The 21460-nt window shown below is 44.9% G+C and overlaps 1 protein-coding gene across 2 annotated transcripts; it reads right to left on the bottom strand.

The window, feature by feature from the left end:
- Positions 1-17: 17 nt before the first annotated feature.
- kat6b (K(lysine) acetyltransferase 6B) lies at positions 18-20890 on the bottom strand. 2 transcript variants are annotated; one of them, XM_071907785.2, is made up of 17 exons: positions 20752-20890; positions 17775-18620; positions 14187-14295; positions 13002-13117; positions 12693-12774; positions 12074-12203; positions 10927-11894; positions 9658-9779; positions 9399-9511; positions 9128-9269; positions 8837-8998; positions 8428-8521; positions 6648-6879; positions 6221-6380; positions 5477-5758; positions 4287-4572; positions 18-4151 (listed from the first exon to the last, which is right to left on the bottom strand). In XM_071907785.2, exons 2-17 carry the CDS (start codon positions 18390-18392, stop codon positions 1300-1302), a joined length of 6468 nt encoding a protein of 2155 aa, XP_071763886.1. In that variant the 5' UTR covers positions 18393-18620; positions 20752-20890; the 3' UTR covers positions 18-1299. The 2 variants fall into 2 exon arrangements, with proteins under 2 accessions (XP_071763886.1, XP_071763885.1); XM_071907784.2 differs by lacking the exon at positions 20752-20890 and adding an exon at positions 19428-19538.
- Between the last annotated feature and the right edge of the window lie 570 nt (positions 20891-21460).

Below are 21460 nucleotides of genomic sequence, written 5' to 3'. Positions count from 1 at the left end.
AACAGAGCAGAATCATGTACATGGTCAATCATAATTTATTCTTATGCTAAAATGTACAGCATTTTAAGTGACTGACAAAAGGAGAAAAGTCATAAATACAAGAATGTCATTCTGTCCAATTTTTGTGCACATAGCCAGGTATTTCCCCCCTGTTCTTACCAGCAACTCTGTACAGGTACAAAGGCTACAAAAGAGCAATATAAACAAAAACACAAGTACAAGTTGCGTTTTACATGCAATCCATTAGCTTAGTTTGGTCTATTCACAGGCTCTACTCTTCTACACTTCGGTAAAATATAAATCCAACATTTTATAAAGATAGAAAACAAATCTACAGATGGAATGAAAATGTAACTTTAAAGGCATTATGTAAAATATCAACTTTGGACTAAATTTATATTTTTCTTTATTGTTATTCATCATTATAATCATTTAGTTCTTTTTAAATTCTGCCACACTTCCGGACACTTTGAAATGTTTTAGAATTGTCAGGGTACAAACACTGAGATATGCTTTGTTATTTTGACAGAAATCAGTCTGCTTTATAAAACAGAAAGCTGCCTCAAGGAGATCTGTTACAAAAGACTTCAGAATTATACATACATAGCAATAAAACCTCTCAAACAGAACAGAAAACAGGACTAAGTTTACATTTTTTTACATTATTAGAATTAACAAAATATAGTTTCATCTTTCTCCCCGTGGAGGGAAACCTAATAAAGGCCAGATATCTTTAAAATGGCTTGCTATTAAGCACAACACTTGTACAGTACTACTCAATGCACTGTCACTAACAGAGACTGAAGCATGCTAGTTGTCACTTTACAAAATAAGTACAATAATTTAAATATACAAAGGCATGAGTATAGTACAAACTAATTGTCAGCACTGTTAGACAGGTACACTGAACAGGTTCATATAGCCACTAACTCCACTTGTAGCAGGCACATTAAATGGCTTCATTTGAGGCTGCTACACAACTGCAATACCACTGATGAAATCTCTACCCTCGAGCTCTGAACCCACCTGCTCTAAAGACACATCAGAGACACTAACACTAATTAAATAGATTTTCATCGTAATGATGTAAGGCTTCCCATCTGGAGGAACAAAAATACTTATACATAGCTTTAAAGTTTAATCATTGATGAAAATTTTTGCATTCTTTCCAAGTGCTGCTGGTTTTTAAGTAATAACAAACAATGATAACAAAAAGACACCAACAAAAAAAAGGCCAAATCTGTGCATCTTGAAATAGTAAAATGCACACGAGAAGAACCAGCCCAGTCCGACTGAGAGTTACCGCCTGATGAAAGGCCCTTTGAGGGACTGCTTGGACATGCCTGTGTTCATGTAGCCATGGTGACCAGCTGGAGTGTACACCATGTTGCCATGTGGTGGAGCCTGCATGGGCTGCTGGGGGTATGGCTGTGTTCCCATCATGCCCATCTGCATAGAGTACTGGGGCGACTGGTTCATATAGGCATGGTTGCCATGGTAGCCACTGTTCATCATGGGCTGGCTCATGCTGTAGCCATTCATGGCATTGAGGGAGGGCATGTTCATGGAGTTGACATTGTAGGCTGGTGCCGGCATGATGTTTACGCTCATGTTCATGCGCGGCATGGCTGCCAGCGTCCTGGAGGGCGCCTGCATGGCCACAGTCTGGGGCGGCCGGGCGTACATCTGTTGCTGGTGGTGGGACAGCGGGGCCGACTTGGAGCGCATGGAGATGTGGCTCTTGGACGCCATCTGAGTCTGGATCCTTTGGGAGGGGGGGATGCCCATGTTGCGCTGCAGCATCATGGGGGGCGGGGAGCTGAGGTTGGGGGGCGGGGTCATGGTGGCCTGCACCTGGGGGTTGGGCACCCTGTGCGGGGACTGGGACAAGGACACCAGGCCAGAGTGCTGCGATGACAGGGAAGGACTGTTTGCATAAGATGTGATGGGGTGTGAGGCCGAGTGGTTGAAAGGCAGCGAGTGAGGGTGGTCCATCAGTGTGTTGGTGAGCTGCTGCAGTTTGGCCAGACTGAAGGTGGCAGAGGGCTGGGAGTAGTGCCCGCTGCCATATTCCCCCTGGTGGTTCATCCTCTCATAAATGGCAAGGTTTGGGTTGCCAGATTCGGGAATGTCTGCCAGCTGCATGGGCGTGGCAAAGTTGGTGGGCATGGCACACTGTGCCATAGGCTGCTGCTGGCTGTGTTGACTGTGTTGATTGTGAAGGCTATGCTGAGCATGCTGATTGTGCTGGCTGAGCTGATTGTGCTGGAGGTGATGATTGTGGTGGTGACTATGCTGGTTGTGGGGATTGTGTTGACTGTGCTGGCTAAGCTGATTGTGTGGACCGTGCTGATTGTGTTGGCTATGCTGATTGTGTGGGCCATGCCTGCTGTGGGGGTTGTGTTGACTATGTTGACTGTGTTGACTATGCTGGCTGCGCTGGCTGTGTTGACTGTGTTGGCTGTGCTGGCTGTTGCTAGGGGGCCTCTCCACCACCACGCAACCCTGCGGCGACTTGACGTTGCAGTGCTGTGGCGAACTCAGGCTGTTCTGCTGAATCATGCCACAGCTGCCCGGGTTGACAGCAGCCATTTGCTGGCTCACGGCGCAGCTGCTCTGGGCCAGGCCACTGGGGGGGATGCTGCCATAGGAGCAGCTGTTCTGGGAGGGGCCTGCCCCACAGATGCTGCCCCCCATGGTGGAATCGTAGCTGCTGGGGTTCTCGTAGTTTTCCGTGGTGCTCTCGATGCTGCCCAGGTCGCTGAAGCCGCTGTCCACCACCTGCTGCGAGTGGTCCGACACCGACGGCACGTCCATCATGGGACTAGTCTCCATGTTGTGGAGCGACGGTACCGAGATAGCGCTGTGGTCCGGGCTGATCTGGGTGTAGCCGCTCTCCAGGATGGAGACGGCGGGGCTGTTGACGGAGCGTACCGACTGGCTGGGGTGGGAGTGTGCTGAGGAAAGGGGACTGCTGTGGTCTGACTGGGGGCAATCGTCCATGGAGGTGAGCTGGGGGCTCTGGGCCACATGGGCGTAAGTCTGGAGGCTCCTGCAGGCCTCCTGGCTCTCCACACAGTCCTGGAACACGCTTTCCTGCTCAGTCTCCTGGGTTAGGGACTGAACGGCTTGGGCCGTCTCAGAGTCGATCTCTGGGCAGATTGGGGGATCCTCCCTCAGCACGGGACTAAGTGCTGGCCTCTCTAGTGGCTGAGGAGGTGGATGATCGGGACAAGGACTGGGAGTGCTCTCCTCCTCTGACTCAGAATCCACAGGGTTGTCAGAGTCTACGGCTGCTACTGAAGCGACTGCTACTGCTGCTGTTGTTGTTGCTACTGCCGTTTCTGTCATCGCGTCCTGGATGCTTTCTGCAGTGGTAGCTGGTAGCTCTTCACTACACGGTACTGTAGAAACCTGCTGACTCAACTCAGAGTCATTGTCTTCTTTTGGATCTAAAAAAGGTGGGGTGCATTCGGGCATTTCTTTCAAACTTGGTTCCAGCTCTGCCTTGCTGTTCTCGGGCTCCGTCGCCTTGATGTGACTTTCGTCTTCGTCGTCTGCGTCCTGATCCTCGACGCGAGTCCTATGCTCTTCCTCCTCATCCTCTTCCTCGTTGTCATTCTCCAGTAATACGGCGCCCTCGGTGCTATGTTCCAGGTCTTTGGCTGGGGAGTCCTGCTCGTGCTCGCTCTCCTGCGGGTCGTCCTCAGGTGGCTCTGGGGACGCACTTCTGTCCTCTTGCCTGGGGGACATGGCGGCAGGAGAGCCGGCAGGAGAGCACAGTGGAGAGGCCATGGGCGAGCCCTCGGGGGAGCTCATCTTATGTGAGCCGTGGTCGATGGGACTTTGGGGCTCAGAGGGGAGCCTCTCTAGCGTCGTATCTGGACTAGCCAGCTCTCTGCCGGCTTTGCTGCCCTCCTCTGCGCCGACGGGGTCCTGGTCCGGTTCCCCCTTCGGCTCCTCGGTCTGGATGTGGTGCTGCTCGGCCTCCATGGGAGTTTCAGGGGGAGTGTAAAGGTTGAGCTTGAAGCCCATCTTGCGCTCGTTCTTTAGCCTCCATTTGGGAGGGCCCCGTTTCACTCCTTTGGGCCAGCCTTTCTTCCGTTTCACTGGACGCGGTCTGCTGGGTCTCTTGGAGAGCCGATCAGCTCCTAAAGTGAGAAAAAAACATAATGTAGTACTTCTATTTCACCAGAGAGATTCAATACATAGCCAGTTATAGAACAATTTGTTAACAACACATAATGTACCTTGAGGAAAAAAATACTCAGTCAAGATGCAAATACCTTCTTTCCAGTGTTCCAGATTGTCTTTCTGCACATTTTTCTCCAGCCTCGGGCGACCTCTCCGGCGTTTCACTGGTATAATCGGTGTCTTGTCCTCCTCCTCCTCCTCTTCCTCCTCCATCTCGCCCACTCTGCAGGTGCGCTCCAGCAGGGGCATGGGGCGCTCATCCTCAGAGTTATCGAAAGGCTCGTTCAGCACCTCCGTCGTCTCGGAGATGGTTTCTGTTGTCACGCTGCTGTTTATTTGTTTTCTCTTACGCCCTCTCTTCTTGAGCACAATGGTTCTCTGAAACACACAAGACAAAACAAGAAACAATAAACAATGAACGTAGAGTAAAACCCCCATCAAACTAGATTTTGTTTTGTAGAAATGAAGACTGCAAAGTAGGGCACTAGTTGGACGACCTCTATGAGGATAGAGGAAATCCATTCAGCCTTTTGTGCTAAATGTAAAATGGTAAAACCACACTGTGAGCCTAAATGTTTGAGCAATGCATTCCCACAGATGAGGACGGCCTGGTGTGGAAAACCACAAATGAGACAGGCAGAGTAAACTAAAACCACAGTCCATATTCTACATTCTCCAGCATTTCCCACTGGCTGCTTACTACAGATATCAACCGTTCTCCTCTCTGAATCATTTACAAGAAGAATGTGAAATCAATACTGTAACTAATGCACTAAATAAACTCCGACAGCCACTGCCATTCTTTTCCTGGATTCCATACTGTTATTGTTGAACGCTCTCCCTGACATCAGGCTGTAATATTATCTCCAGCACAAGGGGGCAGTGCCATATAGACAGAACAGATGTGAGCAGCACAGAGGAGGGCAGTAAATTAACCATGACCATTGACAATGGTACAAGGTTTAGCCTGCACAGTCTCGACACCAGCAGTGAAAACACAATCTATTATCTACAGCTGCAGGCCCACAGGGAGGCTCCAGATGACATGGGGAAGGCAGTGAACCCTCCACTGAATTCATGAATATTTATCAAACCCTTCAATCTCACCCGAGTACACAACATGCTCCCTAATGACGGAAAATATCTGATGATATAAATTCAATTCCACTTCGTACTGGAATAACACTCCAGACAACCAATGAGATAATCCCACTGGGGAAATAGCCGACTTGTGGCGATGCAAAAGGGAGTATGATTCACATCAACAAACAAAAACAGTCACCTTTCTCTTCGCTGCAAGCATTGCATGGGCTTTTGTCAGGATGGGCGGTGAGACATCAGAGTCGTCGTCGTCGTCGTCATCATCATCAGCTTCGTCATCCTCGCTGGCGTCCTCCAATTCCTGAAGGCCCCTGTCCCAGGAGGGTGCGGCGCGGCGCTCGTAGGTCCTGTAGGGAACCTTGCAGTGGACCTTAGTGGGGGGATGCCTGCTACCGTGAGTCATCATGTAGCCCTCTCGCTCCTCCTTCTCCCAGCAACTGGCCTGCTCCTTCAGCCGCTCAGCCTGGTAATTAAACAGACAAGAGGCATTATCTCTGGGAAAAGACGCACGCGCCGCTCCAACATCTGAGCAACGAGGCTAATGGGAAAACAAGAGATTGGAATTAACATCATGACAAATGAATCACCGCAGGTTCCTCCTGATAATAAGAACAGCCTCTTGATTGGATGTTTGCCGATCGTGGAGGGAAACATTTCCGTTAAGCAACCATGGAGAGATTGCATTTCATGGAATATTTAGTGCTATCAATTATGTAGTGAACTGATTTAGGGCAATTTTGCACAACATTAAATGCCTACTGACAGTGAGCATGCTTTACCCATTAATGGCCTCTATTTGAACTCCCCGGCTAATCAAACAGACAACCAACAAAAGCATCGCAGGCATTTGTACACAAATAACCTGATCCCTAGTCTCTAATGGAGCAGCGGGCGCCAGTTTCTGCTGCTTAACAAGGGAACGTACATCCATCTCTGCCTCCCTCTCCTCCTCAGACAGGACGGCGTTGAGGGTCGTGGCAGGAGTCCAGCGGAGGGCGTCGGGGTCCACTTCGTTCAGACGCGGGTTGGCCCTCAGCCTCTCCATGTGCCTCTGGATCAATCGCTCTCTTCTGATCACCACGATCCTAGGCGATAGGAAGAAAACAGCCATGAGTACGCGTCCAGTAAAGAGAGAAGTACTAGGTGACGAGTGGTTAAATACGAGCATAAAGACGGGCTCTTTGGGAGAGCAGGTGCTCCGTGTCCTTGGGGGTGCTTAACCTGACTTACTTCTGTCAATATTCAGCGGCATTAATGGATACGCTGTTAAAAATACCCGCTGGCCTGGATAAGTCAGACAGCATGCAGAAGCGGCAGCACAGGCTGAAGGAGGCTGCGGCTTGGAAACTGACCTGCCATCCTGTCTGTCAATCATGCCGAGCTGCTGGAGAGTAGCGGCGATGTCATGTGGACACATCCCAGTGGCCCTGCTTATTCCTTTAACGCTGATGTGTTTATCTGGGTGCTTATAAAGGTACTCCAGTATGACACTTTTCCAATATGCCAGGTAGGATAAGCGACCCAGATCTGACAGCGGCTTCTCCGGGGAGCCGGCTTGTCCTTCTTGCCTGGTGAGAAGGTAACCTAAAAAGACACAATTCAAACAAAAACAAAATGCTTTAGTCAAGCCAGAGGCTGCTGGGTTATTTCAGATTGCAATTCAATTTCCCCCTCCCTTATGAATTACATATTCATGTAAGGATGTGACATGAAACCCTGGTTGGGATTTCACCTTCAAATAGTATAAAGGGAGGTGAGGCAATCAGTTTTCCTCTCCTTCAACCTCTGTCAGACGCTATGATACATGCTGGCAAGGGCAACAAAGGAGGTTGAAAGAGGGGAGAAAAGAGGAAACAAATCTACAGAGCAAAACAGAGAAGCAGCTGGATGTCATTTCTCACAAGAGGCTGTACTTAAGAGAGATAATGAACAAGAAAAAAACTAATACTAAAAGGTATCTGTGTGTAATTAGTTTTATAGCGGCCCTGTCAAGGGTCATCCATTATGAGCAGCATGAAATTAATTAATGCCTTTTAATGTGCACCCACTACCGAGAACCAAACAAGCAAATCTAATCACCAAACAGTGAACACATAATATTCCAGTAATCATGACAATATTCATTACCAAAGCTGAGAAGAGGAGCCAATGATAACAAACACAGAGCAATGAATATTCAAATAAACTAATTACAAAAAGTCATATTTCATTCCATGTCATTTTACAAGTATATTACCATTAATAAACCAAAACAAAAGAGCTACTCTGAATCCTTTGAATTATGATTTGAAAGGGAACATTTTTCACACTGGCAACCACTAATGCTCTCCTCTCAGAGCTACCTGAGACAAAGTGTTCCTCTAATACAATCCAATATAACAGAAAATCTTAATCTAAACAACTTCCAGCTCCAAAGCTACATTTTCCAATAAAGCCTTCAAAGAGCTCAGAACTCAGCTGTGTTCAATCTCCCTTAATCCCTGTCTTTGTTATCAGCACACTCTCAATATCACAGATCCTCTCGCATCTCTGTGTCTCAATGGCTCCCAAAGTGAACAGGAAATCAAATGCTCCATTACCGCTCGCCCTCCCCTCGCTCTCCCCTTTTCTCTCTCTTCCTCACACTCGCACAACCTCGGCAAAGAGAAAACCCTTGAACTAATAAAAGTGCTATGATGACAAAACTGGCCAAATCCGCTGCCTAAACACAGAAACCCACTCAAGGCAGCACTTGTTTTCATAAGTGGACCGCAAGGCCTTAAATATTACATGTGTTGCATTTTGCCGGACTAAAACATAAAAACCAAATCAGCCTCAATACCTCATCAGAATTCAAAGGGGGGGGGGAACGGGGGGTACTTTCAACAAAAGACCTCTTGAGGCAACGCTTAGGCCAATACTTATGGCCATCAAATAATAATGTATGCAGAAAGAATCTAATGCTTTCACTCCTAATCATATGTGATTGCTTAAGTACTGAACATGAATGCTCTTGATTTGGCCACTTCAAAGCCTTAACCAAATAACAGTACCTTGCCACAAGCCACAAATTCACCCCTTAATCTGAAAATGTTTGTAAAGACCGAGAAAAAAAACACAGTTTGGTAGGCTAAAACGTATTAAGGAACTTACTGAAATCAATAAGGAACCTTCCAAATCCTTGCCTTTGGTACTGAGGCATGATCATTATGCAGGAGACATTGTACTTCTGCTGGCAAAGCTTTTCCTGAGGGAAGGAGAAACAGATCAAGTATGTCAGAGCTCTGCTGAAGCTGGCAATTTACTGCACCTGCCATTGTCCTTGTCTAGAGCGCGCGCACGCACACACACACACACACACACAGATACATGCACACACCCACACACAAATACACACAGAGTGATAAGCTTTCATTAAAAAATATCAATCCGTTGTGAATACATTAAATCCACATTACAAAAACTGACAAATTACAGCAAGGCCTCTCTGTATCAGTATCACCATTCAGAAATTATGTGCGGTATTTCTTCATTTCCCATATAATCACTCTATAATTCTTACCTTGGAGAAATAGCCCACAAGATGACAGCCTTTCTCATCATTCTTTGTAAGTATGTAGAAGAGGAAAGGCTCCACATCATAATACAAGGTCTTGTGATCCAGGAAAAGCTTGGCTAACAGGCAGAGGTTTTGGCAGAATAGTTTGCTGACATTTCCATCAACCTAAACGCGGAATAAAAAGAGCAAGAGGACATTGTTCAAACAGTTATATTTTTTCCCCTCCCAGAATCCATTCAGTGGAATCTCATGCAGCATACAGTTATTGCTTTATTGCTGTAAAGGGCAGCTGACCTCAAACACAGAAAGGTCATCCTTTCTGTAGATCTCATTGGCTGGTGGGTGGAACCAGCCACACTTCTTTGTGTGTCTCTGGAGGATGTTTTTGCTTCTCATGTACTTCAGACAGAACTCGCACAGATAAAGCTTTTGCAATCTGACGGAGACAAAAGGGAGACCTGCAGTTTGTACACAGTATAACAGGTTTTACAAAGAACAAGTAGATTCCAGCTCCACTAACAAAGAAATTTGCATTATTTGTTTAAAACTTAGCAATTAGCTCTACCTTGAATATTCAGGCGGGTAAGGTGACGAGTACCAGGTTTGAATCTCATACTTCCCGAACTCAATGATGGCGGGGTATCGTGTCGAGTCGGTGTTAATCAAAGATCCAGTTCTCTGAAAAGAGATCCGACAAAAGCAAACGGATCAATGTAGTGCCCCCTGACAGACTGACTGCTAAATTTCCAGATGGTGTTCAAAGGTGTTCGATCACAGCGTTTAGACGTGCGAGGAAGTACGGGGCCTTTTGCCAGTTTTCTCACCTGCGCAGAGAGTTCCTGGACGCGTGTGAACATCTCCACATCCTCCTCTGTGACGTGGTCTCTGGACATGGCCACAAAGCCAGCTTGGGCCTCCTGCTTCACACGCAGCTCACCCTTGTGGCCTGTTACAGGCACAATAACACAACATCAACACACCGGATAGTGCCTCAACACTGGCCTGTTTGAAGTAGCCGTGGCTGAATAATCTCATAAATGCATTCTATGCAAATGTGCTTATACTGTGAGTATTGTTGCTGAGCCTGTTCGAGGCCATGTCTCTGAGGAATTTCATAATGTATCATCTTTGCATGTTTATATGAAAATCCCTAATGTAATGAAGTGAAACTAAATCACTCTAATTGCGTAACCGCTTTCATGTGCTTAGTCATCCACCAAGACAGTTTCCCATGAATTAAAAAGCAGATGCAGTGAAGGGAGCTAGTGTAGACATGAAAAGCAACTGATGTTGGAAAGCAAGCAGTAATTTCATGAAATACATCAACACCATGAGTTAACCACCAAAACAAAAATCCATTACAAGTGGAAGTGATGTGTCATTAACATATTTATGGAAATTAGCTACTTGAGTTACACTGTCAGTTGTGCTTATGCACTGTATTGTTTAGAACCCCTTGAAACATATATCCATTTGTTTTTTCTTGCTTGTTTGTTTTTCAAACTGTGACTATCTCCTGAAGACAGTCAAATGTAAGGGTTATTGCCCTTGTGGCTGTAATCATCGTGTCAGCTCTGAGTCAACCTGGGTGGGTGAATCACTGAGTTGTATGTGTCTAATGACCATTGGAGGTGAAGTTGAGTGGTGACAGTGATTGTGAGAGAGGGTGGAATGGGAGGAAGAGTGCTGATGCGACTACAGTCACTACTAGGCAGCGATCACAATGTGCGAACTACTGCAGAGGGTCAAGGACAGAGCAAGGAGCAACATGAGGGAGTTAGTGGGCCATGCACTATGACAAAAGCCGACGGGCAAGAGGATGGAAGCCACGTAGATTCCGCAGCCAAGTCAAACGCAACGAAACTGGGTTAAGAAACTAAATGAATTCAAATTAGGTGGCATAAGATTAGTAGAGAACTGTTAAAATGTTGAGGGTGCCAAAATGAGCTTCTCTCTCAAAGAAAAGATTAGCTCAAGTCTGGAAAAAATAATAACTGCGAGTGTCAAGCTTTGAGTTAAAAAAAAAATAAAAATAAAAAAAGATTAAAATTGTGGAGACGCAGGTCTTGGTTGGAGGTTAGAGCCTTGCTTACCATGATTGTGCTCAGGCTTAATTCTTCCGTCTGTCAAGTCTCCCTTTCCTGGTGAGGGGGCTCCCTTCTGAGGGCTCACTTTATATCTCAGCCTGCCTAGCGTCCTGTGCTTTTTAAGAAAGGGGTTACGTTTGAAATGACTGACCATCTTAAATGGGTGTCCTCTGGGTCGGCCCGGCCCAGCAGATGTGGAGTGAGACAGTAACCTATTTTTGTTAAACTCTTTCTTTCCCAGGCGCTGGGGGCCCGTTTTGGACGTACAGGACAAATCCTGCTTACGGTGCATGCGCTTAGGCGGTGCGTAGCAAGGTAGTCCCTTTTTCCGCGACTGTCCCTGAGTGGCATATATGTGCGAGAGTCCATCAAAGAGTCCCTTAAGTTGGTTGCTATTGCAGAGACTACTCAGGGAGGGAACACTAGACTGGCTGGAAGAGCTCTGGGGGGAGTTAGCAGAGGTTGAGCTGTTGGACACCTGCGAGGGGGGGCTAAGTCCTGGCAACGTGGGAGGGGGTGGAAGTGCAGAGGGAGAGGGAGTTAGCTTTTGAGCGGCGTCGGCCACGAAGGCGATCGACTGCGGTGGCTTGGGCAGTTTCTCTGGACCCTTGTCCCTAGAACAAGACTGTTTGGCGGGCGACTCTAAGGTTACAGCTCGCGACCTACGGCCGACAGGGGAGGGGGTAAAGAATTTGGAAAGCCCATCGATAAGCCCTTTGGTTTTCTTGTTAACGGTGAGTGTAGCTGGGGTGGAGGTGGGCGTGAGGGGGGGAGTGGTGGTGGGGGTGGAGGTGGTGAATTGGGTGGCGTCGCCCGCCCAACAGGGGTCTGCAACAGCCAATCTGTCTCTGGCGTCCTTCACAGATGCAGCATGACCAGATGAAGGTGTGGAACAGACGGTAATCTTTTGACCCCTACCAGGTGACCCCCTTCCTCCAAGTGCTACCATGGAGCCGTCACCACTGGTTACAGACCTGCAAGGAGAAGCAAACCAAATTATAATTCACAAAAAGAAGAAGAGATAAAATGTAAACATAAGAAAAGGTGAAATAGCTGGTGTGCAATGCACTGGAAAACTACGAGGTGGGTTCATACCATATTAATTGTTCTTTAGCAAAAAGAAACTGCAATATTCAGATCATGGCAAACTTACATTCTTTGTTTGAGCTTATTTCTGGGCCTTCCAATAGGCTTTGCATATCGACGTTTGATCTGATCGGCTTTCTTGTGCAGCAATTTCTTCCCATTCTCCTTTGGCCTGCAGACTTGGCAGACCCAGGTTCCTGGAGGGTGTCCAAATACAGAGAGCATCGCTTAGGTGGGTTCATCAATTCAGAGGACATACATTCATTTGAAACATTTCCTTTTATACCGCGAGCTGGCGAGAATCCCTCCCGCTCACAATGACAATCAATTACTCAGCACAAAAGGAAAATCCATAAGAAAAACATTGGGTCAATTCACTGTCCACTGAAATAGACTTCGTGTCAGCTTGTTTCAAGCAAAGCTATGTGACTTGTATGAATTGCCTGCCAAATGTCCTACTACGTGCACAATCATTACAAGCCTAGCTGTAGGGCCGGTACTGTAATCCAGAGATAGCAAATCTCCCCAGGGATGCTAGAATAATTTGATATGCATGCAAAGCTCCTAATAAGCCATTGCTGCCTCACTGTGCTGAGTGACAGCCCCAAAAGGCCTTCTATAAAGAAAAGGCTTTGAATTGACAGGAGAGAGGGAAACCTAGAAGCCAGACAGTGTAAACACTTTACCTTTTGGCATTCTTGAAAGCGGTGGGTCACAGCATTCCATGTGAAAGCCCCGATCACATGAATCGCAGAACAGCATCTCATCCTGAAAGGGAACAGGAGGCATGTGTTAGGGATGTCCCTGTTGCATACATGTAACACCCTCTGTCATTGAAGGTCTTTTGGAAAAATAAGCCCAATTGTGCACAAGAGAGGCTTTACAAATCTGAGGGAAAACCAACAAATCCTTGGGGAGACACAAAAGGGGATCTACCTCCAAGCCTACAACAGTGAAAATGCTATGTTTTAAGAACTGTGCAATAAAGTACTTACAGCATTCTTCCCCTGTATTCGACAGGAACTGCAGGTTTTGCATTCGATACATTGCCACCGTAATCTCTTCACATTTGAGGTTAACTCAGGGGAAAACTTCAGACATGATGGATGCCCTTCAGAAGTAATTAAAAAGGCATATTAGCGTTACACATTTATACCATCGTTGACTGTCAGTGCTACAGAGCTGGAGACATGGCCTTCCCATTATTCACACAAGGAGGTTAAATATTAACATATTGCATCATCAACAATGGTGGGCCTGTATGTCCGGAACTCTTTTTTTTACACAAGCTGTGTCTAAAAACAGTATGATCAAACATCTGAGCCGCTAATTACAGATAATTTGATCTTAATGAGGCAGAAACAGTAGCAGCACTCATTCTAATGGAAGCCGATCCATGAAAGTCATGTAAAAGCTTGCCTTCTCCCTCACCCGGCTCCCTCTCATGGTTGTAAAACAGCTGTTTTACAGTGAGAGCACAATTTGTGTACACTATGAGCGGTTAATGAAAACCACCTCAACGCTACTTAGTCAAATTTGAGCTATAAAAATGTCACCGGGAGAACAATTCCTTACGGCATTTAAAATAATTGTTCAAACACAAATGACTCCTTAGGAGAGGTAATTTTATGGAGGGTTAGCAATTTTGTCTGGAACAAAAGAACAGTAAAGGAAATGCCACCAATCTGCAGCGGAAAATGGTTGATCTTTGATCCGCTCTGGCTAGTGTGCTCCATAAGAAGCTAGTGCAATCTGAATTGAGCGAAAATGACTTGGGTGATTTCAAATTCTAATGGCCACTTATGGAGCATCTGCCCTTCTTTAGCCCATTATGGGTTGCAAGCAATTTGGATCCCCTCAGCTACTCAATTTCAACATTGTTCTTCCAACAAATCCCTTCAAGGGAAAGAATTCAACCCCAGTGCAAAACATAGAGCAAGAATTTGGCATCTGCCCCAGCAATGTTGAGAGTTGCTGCTACCAGTCTAAAGTTATCATGCCTAACTGTATTTAACCATACATTCACACTTTGCAGACTGACCTTGTTGCAGCAAAGGGCCTCACTGCCTGAGCCTTGCTAACATACTCACAATTTTTCAGCACATTGTTATGTAGAGGGCTGGGCTTAGGAGAACTTCCCTGTCATTGTGTTAGGTGAAGTGATGCACAAGGCAACTTACCACTGCTCCCACAGTCTGCACAGGACAGCAGCTCCTCTGGCTGCTTGTCCCGATTTGACTCTTTCGTTCCCAGACAGAAACTGCATATTGGGATAGGGTCAACCCGGAGCTGGGTGGGAAAACAAACAGAGAGAAACTGTTTAAAAAATAGAAATATGCACAGACGGTCATGTAGAGCCTGTTTGGACCATTTTCTCTTGTCAGTTAAACGTGGATTTGAGATCAATGTAGATGCGGCTGGTTAAGGTATCGAGGCAGAAGACAAAACCTTTGTGTGGCTGTAATGAAAGCGACGGATAACCTAGAAGCTCAAAGAATAAAACGATCATCCCTGATTTGAGTTCTCACAGACCAGAACTGACTCATTAACACGTCTCATCCAAAGAGGGATGGTGCATTTGAGGTCCTCCTCCTTTATCCATCACATCTGAATGGGTAAGTGATCTTAGTAATCATAGTTTAAGGGCTTAATCCAATTCTTAAAGCTTGCACTACAGTCTGAAAGGATTAACCAGCATGTAATCAAATTACCTCAATAATAAAACATGCTCTCATTGTTGCTGCAACGATCCATTGTAGATGCTGCATGTCTCAGAACAAACACTCATTTAAGGGCTTAGAGTTAAGTTCAGAAGTAGAAAAATATGAGCTCAAGGTTTAAGAGGATTTCCCCATTGATCACTTAGACCTAAGAAAGGCAGACTTCAGAAAAGTGGGCAAGACTTAGTGTCAACTCTTCATATACTAGCCGGTCAAAGCCAAACCAATCATTGGCTGAAATCATCATGAGACTAAATTTAGACTGAACCAAATGGCTTTCATATGACGCACCTTTAAACATAATATTACATACAGGAGCCCCTTGAGGAGCATCAAACAAACTGCTGCCTCTTTCACTGAGAGGAGGTTCTTAACGGAAAATAACACTCACAGGGTGTGACCATAAATAACCCACCTCATCATCAGTTTACACACTAAGGCCTCATCAATTGACTGGGGCTTCCAAGGGCACTCCGGGGATGCCCATAATTAGTTCCTAGTTTCTATGAGGCAGATCAACATCCTGACCTCAAACAAATGTTTGACCTCCAAATCTCTATCGGTCCCGACCTCCTCCTGACCTGCACAGGCAATCAGGGAGATCTTTTTTCCCCCTCCAACAGGCACATGACAAGACCATCCTTTCAACCTGTCATACCATCCAAATGAAACTTAGGGAGGGAAAATACAGCAAGGATACAGTGGGAATTTGGTCATTGTTCCTGGCTGTTGTATCAATTGATTGATACGGCGAGGGAAAGCAGTTTACTGCCACATCAATGATTACTCTATTTTCCAACCTGCCAGGTCAATATTTGAAAGCGGGCACTGGCATTAGGAGCTGATTGCTGCTCACAGAGCCATGAATATAAACTTTCCCCAACATAAAAACAACACGTAAATGCTACTGTGTGGGATGGCTGAACCTGTAGGAGACAACATAGTGGCTCAAAGGTTATCAGTGATTTTCATACGGTGTCTCAAGTGGGAGTAACACATCTGATTAGATATGTTAGTCAGGTCTACAACTGGAAACAATCTCGCTGAACAGGCCTGTAGATACTGTTCATATTCCAAATGCACATAAACCCTATGTTTTCTTAAACTGACTGGAGAAAGTGTGACAAACAGGGCTCATCAAAGTCCAAATCACATTCTCTACAGAGCTTTCTGTCTGAGCTCAGACGACATGCCAAATATTAGCTTTTGTTCTTGATCACAAGCCATTCTGCTTTATCTCTACTATACTCAAAAAGACAATTTAACATAAGAAGCCAAGTTGTTAAAATGAATCCAAAGATTCTAGTAATGCTCTGCTGAAGTTGCAGTTAAAAACAAGGCCTTACTGTTGTCATTACTGAAGAGTCACGCTGTATGACTCTTTGGTAAGAAGTTGCATGTGAGTCATGTTTAATATTATGTTCCCTGCAGAGACAAGTTGAAATCACTGAAGAAACAACTTTCTTGTGTTCCCTAAAATGGTCGACCAATCAGGGTGAATTAGGGTTAACAGAAGTCATAAATACATGAGTGTGTATGTACAGTGTGAAATACAGGAGAGAAAATAGAATTTGAACTTGATCATCACTGCTAGCATGTGTTGTGTGTGCATACTGCATATATAATGCCTATGGTTGATAGGCAAGTTTTATAATATAGGTCTCCACTGACTACACTATGAAGTCTAATCCAGAGGCCACTGGAGAATTTATTTCCATTAGGAATATGCTCCAGCCTGGTGATTAAACCGAAAGCATAGCTCAAAGTGCTCATTGATTAAATAAAAAAACATAAAAATGTGAAAATAGAGAAACAAACACGGGCTGAGGAGATGTTACTGATTTACTTGGGGATTCCAAATTAAGTACATTACAGGAAATTATGCTGCTTCAAAAGAGCAGGCTGTCCTGAGTGAGGGGGTGGGGTCCTATTAGAACACTGCTGGTGGAGAGAGAGAGAGAGAGCTCAAGTGGTTGCATAACACAGCAGGAAAAAAAAAAAGTCTCATTCCTTGCCTTTGTTCCTGCCAGAGTCTCTTCAGAATCTAATAAACTCTAAACCAAGACTGCTCTTTTTTTCCTCCAAGTATCTCTTATTCTCAACACAGACACGCTAGCTGTGCTTCAAGAACTGTGCAGGCAGAGAGACGTCTCATCCTTTGAAGTGAATGGTAAACCTGAACTAGGCTAGGTGATGTCATCGAGCCGGGAGCAATAGGTTGAAATGTTCCAAATGGAAAACAGTGGGCCTACTTCAGCTATGAGAACCATTGCAGGACACTGTGTCTCTAAACAGTTCTCAGTTTCACTTTTGGCCTGACCGCAGACACAGTCACAGTTGTGGCTGCAGTATCAAGGTGTCATTTCCTGATTATTCACTGTGAAACTGGTGGGGAGCAGGGTGATGTCTCTGTAGCCCGACGCTGTTCACCATTTGAGATGCATGACTTTAACACACACTATTAGACCACACTTTATCTTCATAAGCTTCGAGATATGATCTGCAAAAGACAGATTCACAACAAACTATCTAGGACCCTGCCCTGCATTTTAGGACCGTACAGAGAAAACAATTTTCCATGCAACACCCTCCTGCACTTGATAGTGTCTTCAAATTGTCAAGCAAGTACAAAACTGCTGTCATTTTAGAGACATTCATCTGCAGTGTGTGTTACTGCTGAGTGCCAGTGACACAGACTCAATCTCTGCAAGCTGAAAAGCACCCCTTAGGTGCCAGTGTGAGCGGAAACCATGCAGCCCGAAAGTTTGTTTATATGCTAGCTTTTATTTCCTCTCTCGGGCATCTTGGTAAACACAAAGGTCATAATGGCTGTGTGTAGTCTCAGAAACTTCTGTCCTAACTTAGGTCATTAGGCTAGAGTTACATAACTTGTGGGAAGCTTACATCAGACTGCTACACACTGTCAGCATGACTTTCTGATTATTCAGACTGATTAGAGACCAGCATAAGACACAGGGAAAGGTAAGATGAGGTGGTCATTGAGCATGTGGTCATTGAGTGACAGTGCAGAGGCCATGGTGAGTGTACCTGGTCTCTCTCATGGGGGAGAAGTGTCACTGTTGACAGGACCAAGGGGGAAGCACTTGGACACCTGGCGCCCCTTCCCTCCATACTTCCATGGTTGAGCTTATACCGCGGGCCGTTCTTTAGCAACCTGCCGTTGTTAACGCACCGCTTGGCCGCCAGCCGTAACCTCTGCCGGAAAGCGGGGTTATCAACAATGTTTGATAGGTCGTCCTGGTTCCTCAGGTACCTCTCAATGTTCTTCAGTGAGGAGCCATGGGTATCGTCCAGGCCCTCAATGGCCCTCTTAAGAATTTTATTCCAATCAATATGGCGCAGATCACTTGAATTCCATATAGATCCCTTTGATGGCACAGAGACGTTTGCAGGTGGGAGCGATCCAACTCTCCCAGGGTTTCCTGGGTCCTTGTACGAGGCACTCCCCTTATTTGTAACCTTGAGAATAGAGCCATCATGAACACTTAATTCCAACTGCTCAAGAACAGTCCTCTTGTCCAGTCCATGTGATGTTGCCACTGCATGACAAATTCTCTCCTCCGAGGGCCTCTGCTTTTGCCTTTTGATCTTCTGTATTGCTTCAAGAATCCACTCCGTGTACAGAGGGTTTGCAAGTTTTACCATGGTTGAATAATTAGATTCACGAAAAAGTGATCCATACAGATTCCCCCTTTCTGCTGCTAAACATTTGGTACATCCACATCTTTGATAGGGTCAAAAAGTTATGTTCCGCTCCAGCATCCAGATATTTTTCTCAATCCTGGAACTTGATGAAAAAATGGCACTAGTAAATTCCACAATGGTAGTTACTAATTGACCTGGAGCATTATTTACTGAAGTTCCAGTTCAAATCTGAAGGAAAAAACACAAATTGGTCAAATACGTAGCACACGATTACCAGCATCTCTCAGTCACTATATGTTAATTTGTCTTAATTTACTTAACATGTGGGTAATTCACAAACTTTCCTGTGATCCTGGGTTAGGCCTACTGTTTCTAGCCTACAGTAGGCTACATGGGAAATACAATAGAGGGATCTAGAACTTTTAAAACGTGCTAAAACATGAGAAACAGATGGATAAAAACAGATGCAGGGGTTGAGTTGGCTGCTAAGGAAATTAGAGTGACTTAATCCATAGCCTGACACCATAATCCACAGACCAAACCAGATGATATCTATTTCAAATACTAGACAGTTTTGTTAAAGAACCAAGTTAGGCTACTAACTATAACAGGTAGGCAGCAACTTCTACTGAGCTTTAGAAAACTGTAGACAGTATCCTCGATAGACGAATATAGAAAATATATCTATATTTTCGGTTTCAGATATATTTTTCGACAGAAAAATCTTGCAAATTAACATTTCTTCTACTGGACGAAAATTCCAATGTCAGTATAATCGTTTATAGTATAGCCTAATGTGGAGAAATTGATTAAAAATACACATGAGATAAACTGTAAAGTTTAACCGTTAGTTGTCCGCACGCGACTTTGACAGCTCGACATCTGCAACGACAAAGTGATCAGCGCGAGCTTTAATGACAGTTGCATATAATCAATGCTCACTTCCTGACAGCTGCCGTTGGATGTTTATAGTACGTCTGCAAATCATTACGCAGCCTAACGAACGAAGAAACCGATAATAACTGTGTAACAAACCTAGAGTTGTGTCCGCTGAGTTGAGTAGATAATGACAATGTTGCCAGCATTACTGATGTCACCTAAACAGTCGCCATTTTGTTACAATGTTGTAGTTTACATGAATCCGACATGACGCTGATTACAATCCAATGGAGTCTCATTAAACCTTACCTACACTAATGTGCCCTCCCTAGCAACTTCAATATTGGCTGTAAAGACAAGATCCGATTTCTGGTTTGATAAAGCACATGTCAATCTTTATGTATGAGCTCACTCTAAAAGGCACGGCACTGGCTGTATGATCTGTCACTTCACTCAATTGACCCGCCTCTTAAGGTGCCTCGTGTAATGAATTGATATCATTTACCTTTACCACTCACGTTATTTGGACTAACAGTTCTATCGCAGTGACAGGTTATTATCAAGTTATGGTACACACTATGACATGAGATAATTGCCATAATACTTATTACATATGTTAGAAATTTAACGTTAGTTGCAAAGCGTTTAACACCAGCCCACCTTTACTTGGATTCCTCCTTGAAACAGTTGGTTACACTTGAAAGTGATTTGGATCATTTTAGACTTTAATTGGCTGTTTGTTAAATCCATCATTTGTTTGCATAAAACCTGCAAAGGCTCGACCATTGATTTAAAGCGGCACGTTTTTTTTTCCAGGTAGCATATTCTTGGGGTTAAACAGACTACTGCAGGCTAAAATGTGTGCAAGCTATCGCCTTTCCCCCCCCTTCATCTCGTATATTCTTCCCTTTCACTGTTTCCCCAGCTCCGACAAGAGCTCCTCTTTTCGTAATATTTAACATATAAACTATGTGGCGTTAAATGGGGCCATAAATAAACCTTCCGTTGAGCAAAAAGTAGGTTTTCTGTACGCTCAACGCCTGCCAACGACAATATTAACGTCCTGTGTTAGACTAGGCAAAATGATGGCATGACCTCTTTATCACTATTAACTAGCCTATCAAATATTTCCGATGAGAAAAATAATGAGCCCTGGAGAAAAAGATGTTCTGGGGGAAATAGAAGTTACACGACTATCGGGAGAGTAGCTCCTTCATCACTGCTCCTCAATTATGTATCGCTAGTTTCTTTTGCTCCCATTTCTCAGCCGCTCTATTCTCGTTTTCCATATTATATTAGGAAATGATACACAGCCTCCTTGAATTTACATCGTTTTGCTAGATGAACCTACCTACCTCGCGCTGCCGTGGGCGAGGAGGCAAAACAAATTACGCCAAGTTTTCATGCAAGGATGAACATATAACTAGTGTGGAAGAAAAAAGAGGGCACAGGCTACCGTAAATATTTGCTGGTAGTTTACCTCTTCAAGTTTTTCCCCCCCTCGGATACTCCTCTTCATTATCGGGATGATTGAAACGTCGAAGGATAAACATGCAGCGACATATCCATGCGATTTCGTGGTATTTGATCTCTTAAACGAAGGCTGAAAAGCTCGCACCGAGACATAGAGAGGACCTGATAACAACTAATTGAAAGGTTAATCTACATAGCAGCCTGTGACAAAGTGGTACCCTCCCCCTTCTTCTTCTTCCACCGTAGACATCCCTACTTCAGTGTAGTGGAGCGGACCGTCGCCCCTTTAGTGCGCTCCTACAATGATACTGTCAATTTCACTTTTTTTCCCCTCCATCAACATGTCCAGTGATGAGCTGTGAGGAATGGCACGCGCAAACATTTTGCACTTCATGTTTCCCGATTAGTCGCGCGGAGTATAACATGCCTCACATTTTAATGTCATAACAGTCTACTGTTAACATTAATTCTCTCTATGGGCAATGTTGACTTCCATGGATATAAAAATATTCAGTGTATAGAGCTGGATAGGCCCACTACAAGATGTTTTTGATTTTCATATAAACATAAATTCTGACTTTTTTTTTTTTTTTTTTAAATATATATAGGAAATGAGTCATTGTGGCACTAGCTGATATGACTATCCTTCTGTATCCTGGGCAGTAGAATGGGATATTATACACCAACACCTTAACCCAATAATTATCCGACTATGC

The sequence above is a fragment of the Centroberyx gerrardi genome, chromosome 20 (genome assembly GCF_048128805.1).
Source record: "Centroberyx gerrardi isolate f3 chromosome 20, fCenGer3.hap1.cur.20231027, whole genome shotgun sequence".
NCBI lineage: Eukaryota > Metazoa > Chordata > Actinopteri > Beryciformes > Berycidae > Centroberyx > Centroberyx gerrardi.
The sequence above is the reverse complement of the archived record's forward strand: the minus strand, read 5'-3'. Positions and strand labels throughout refer to the sequence as shown.

Bases quoted from the DNA above. Each gene is read 5' to 3' on its own strand.
- kat6b (XM_071907785.2), bottom strand. From the start codon at position 18,392: ATGGTAAAACTTGCAAACCCTCTGTACACGGAGTGGATTCTTGAAGCA. The intron at 13,118-14,186 runs GTAAGTTGCCTT...TTACTTCTGAAG, and splicing joins TGCAGACTGTGGGAGCAGTG to GGCATCCATCATGTCTGAAG. The intron at 8,999-9,127 runs GTCAGCTGCCCT...TTCCGCGTTTAG, and splicing joins ATGACCTTTCTGTGTTTGAG to GTTGATGGAAATGTCAGCAA.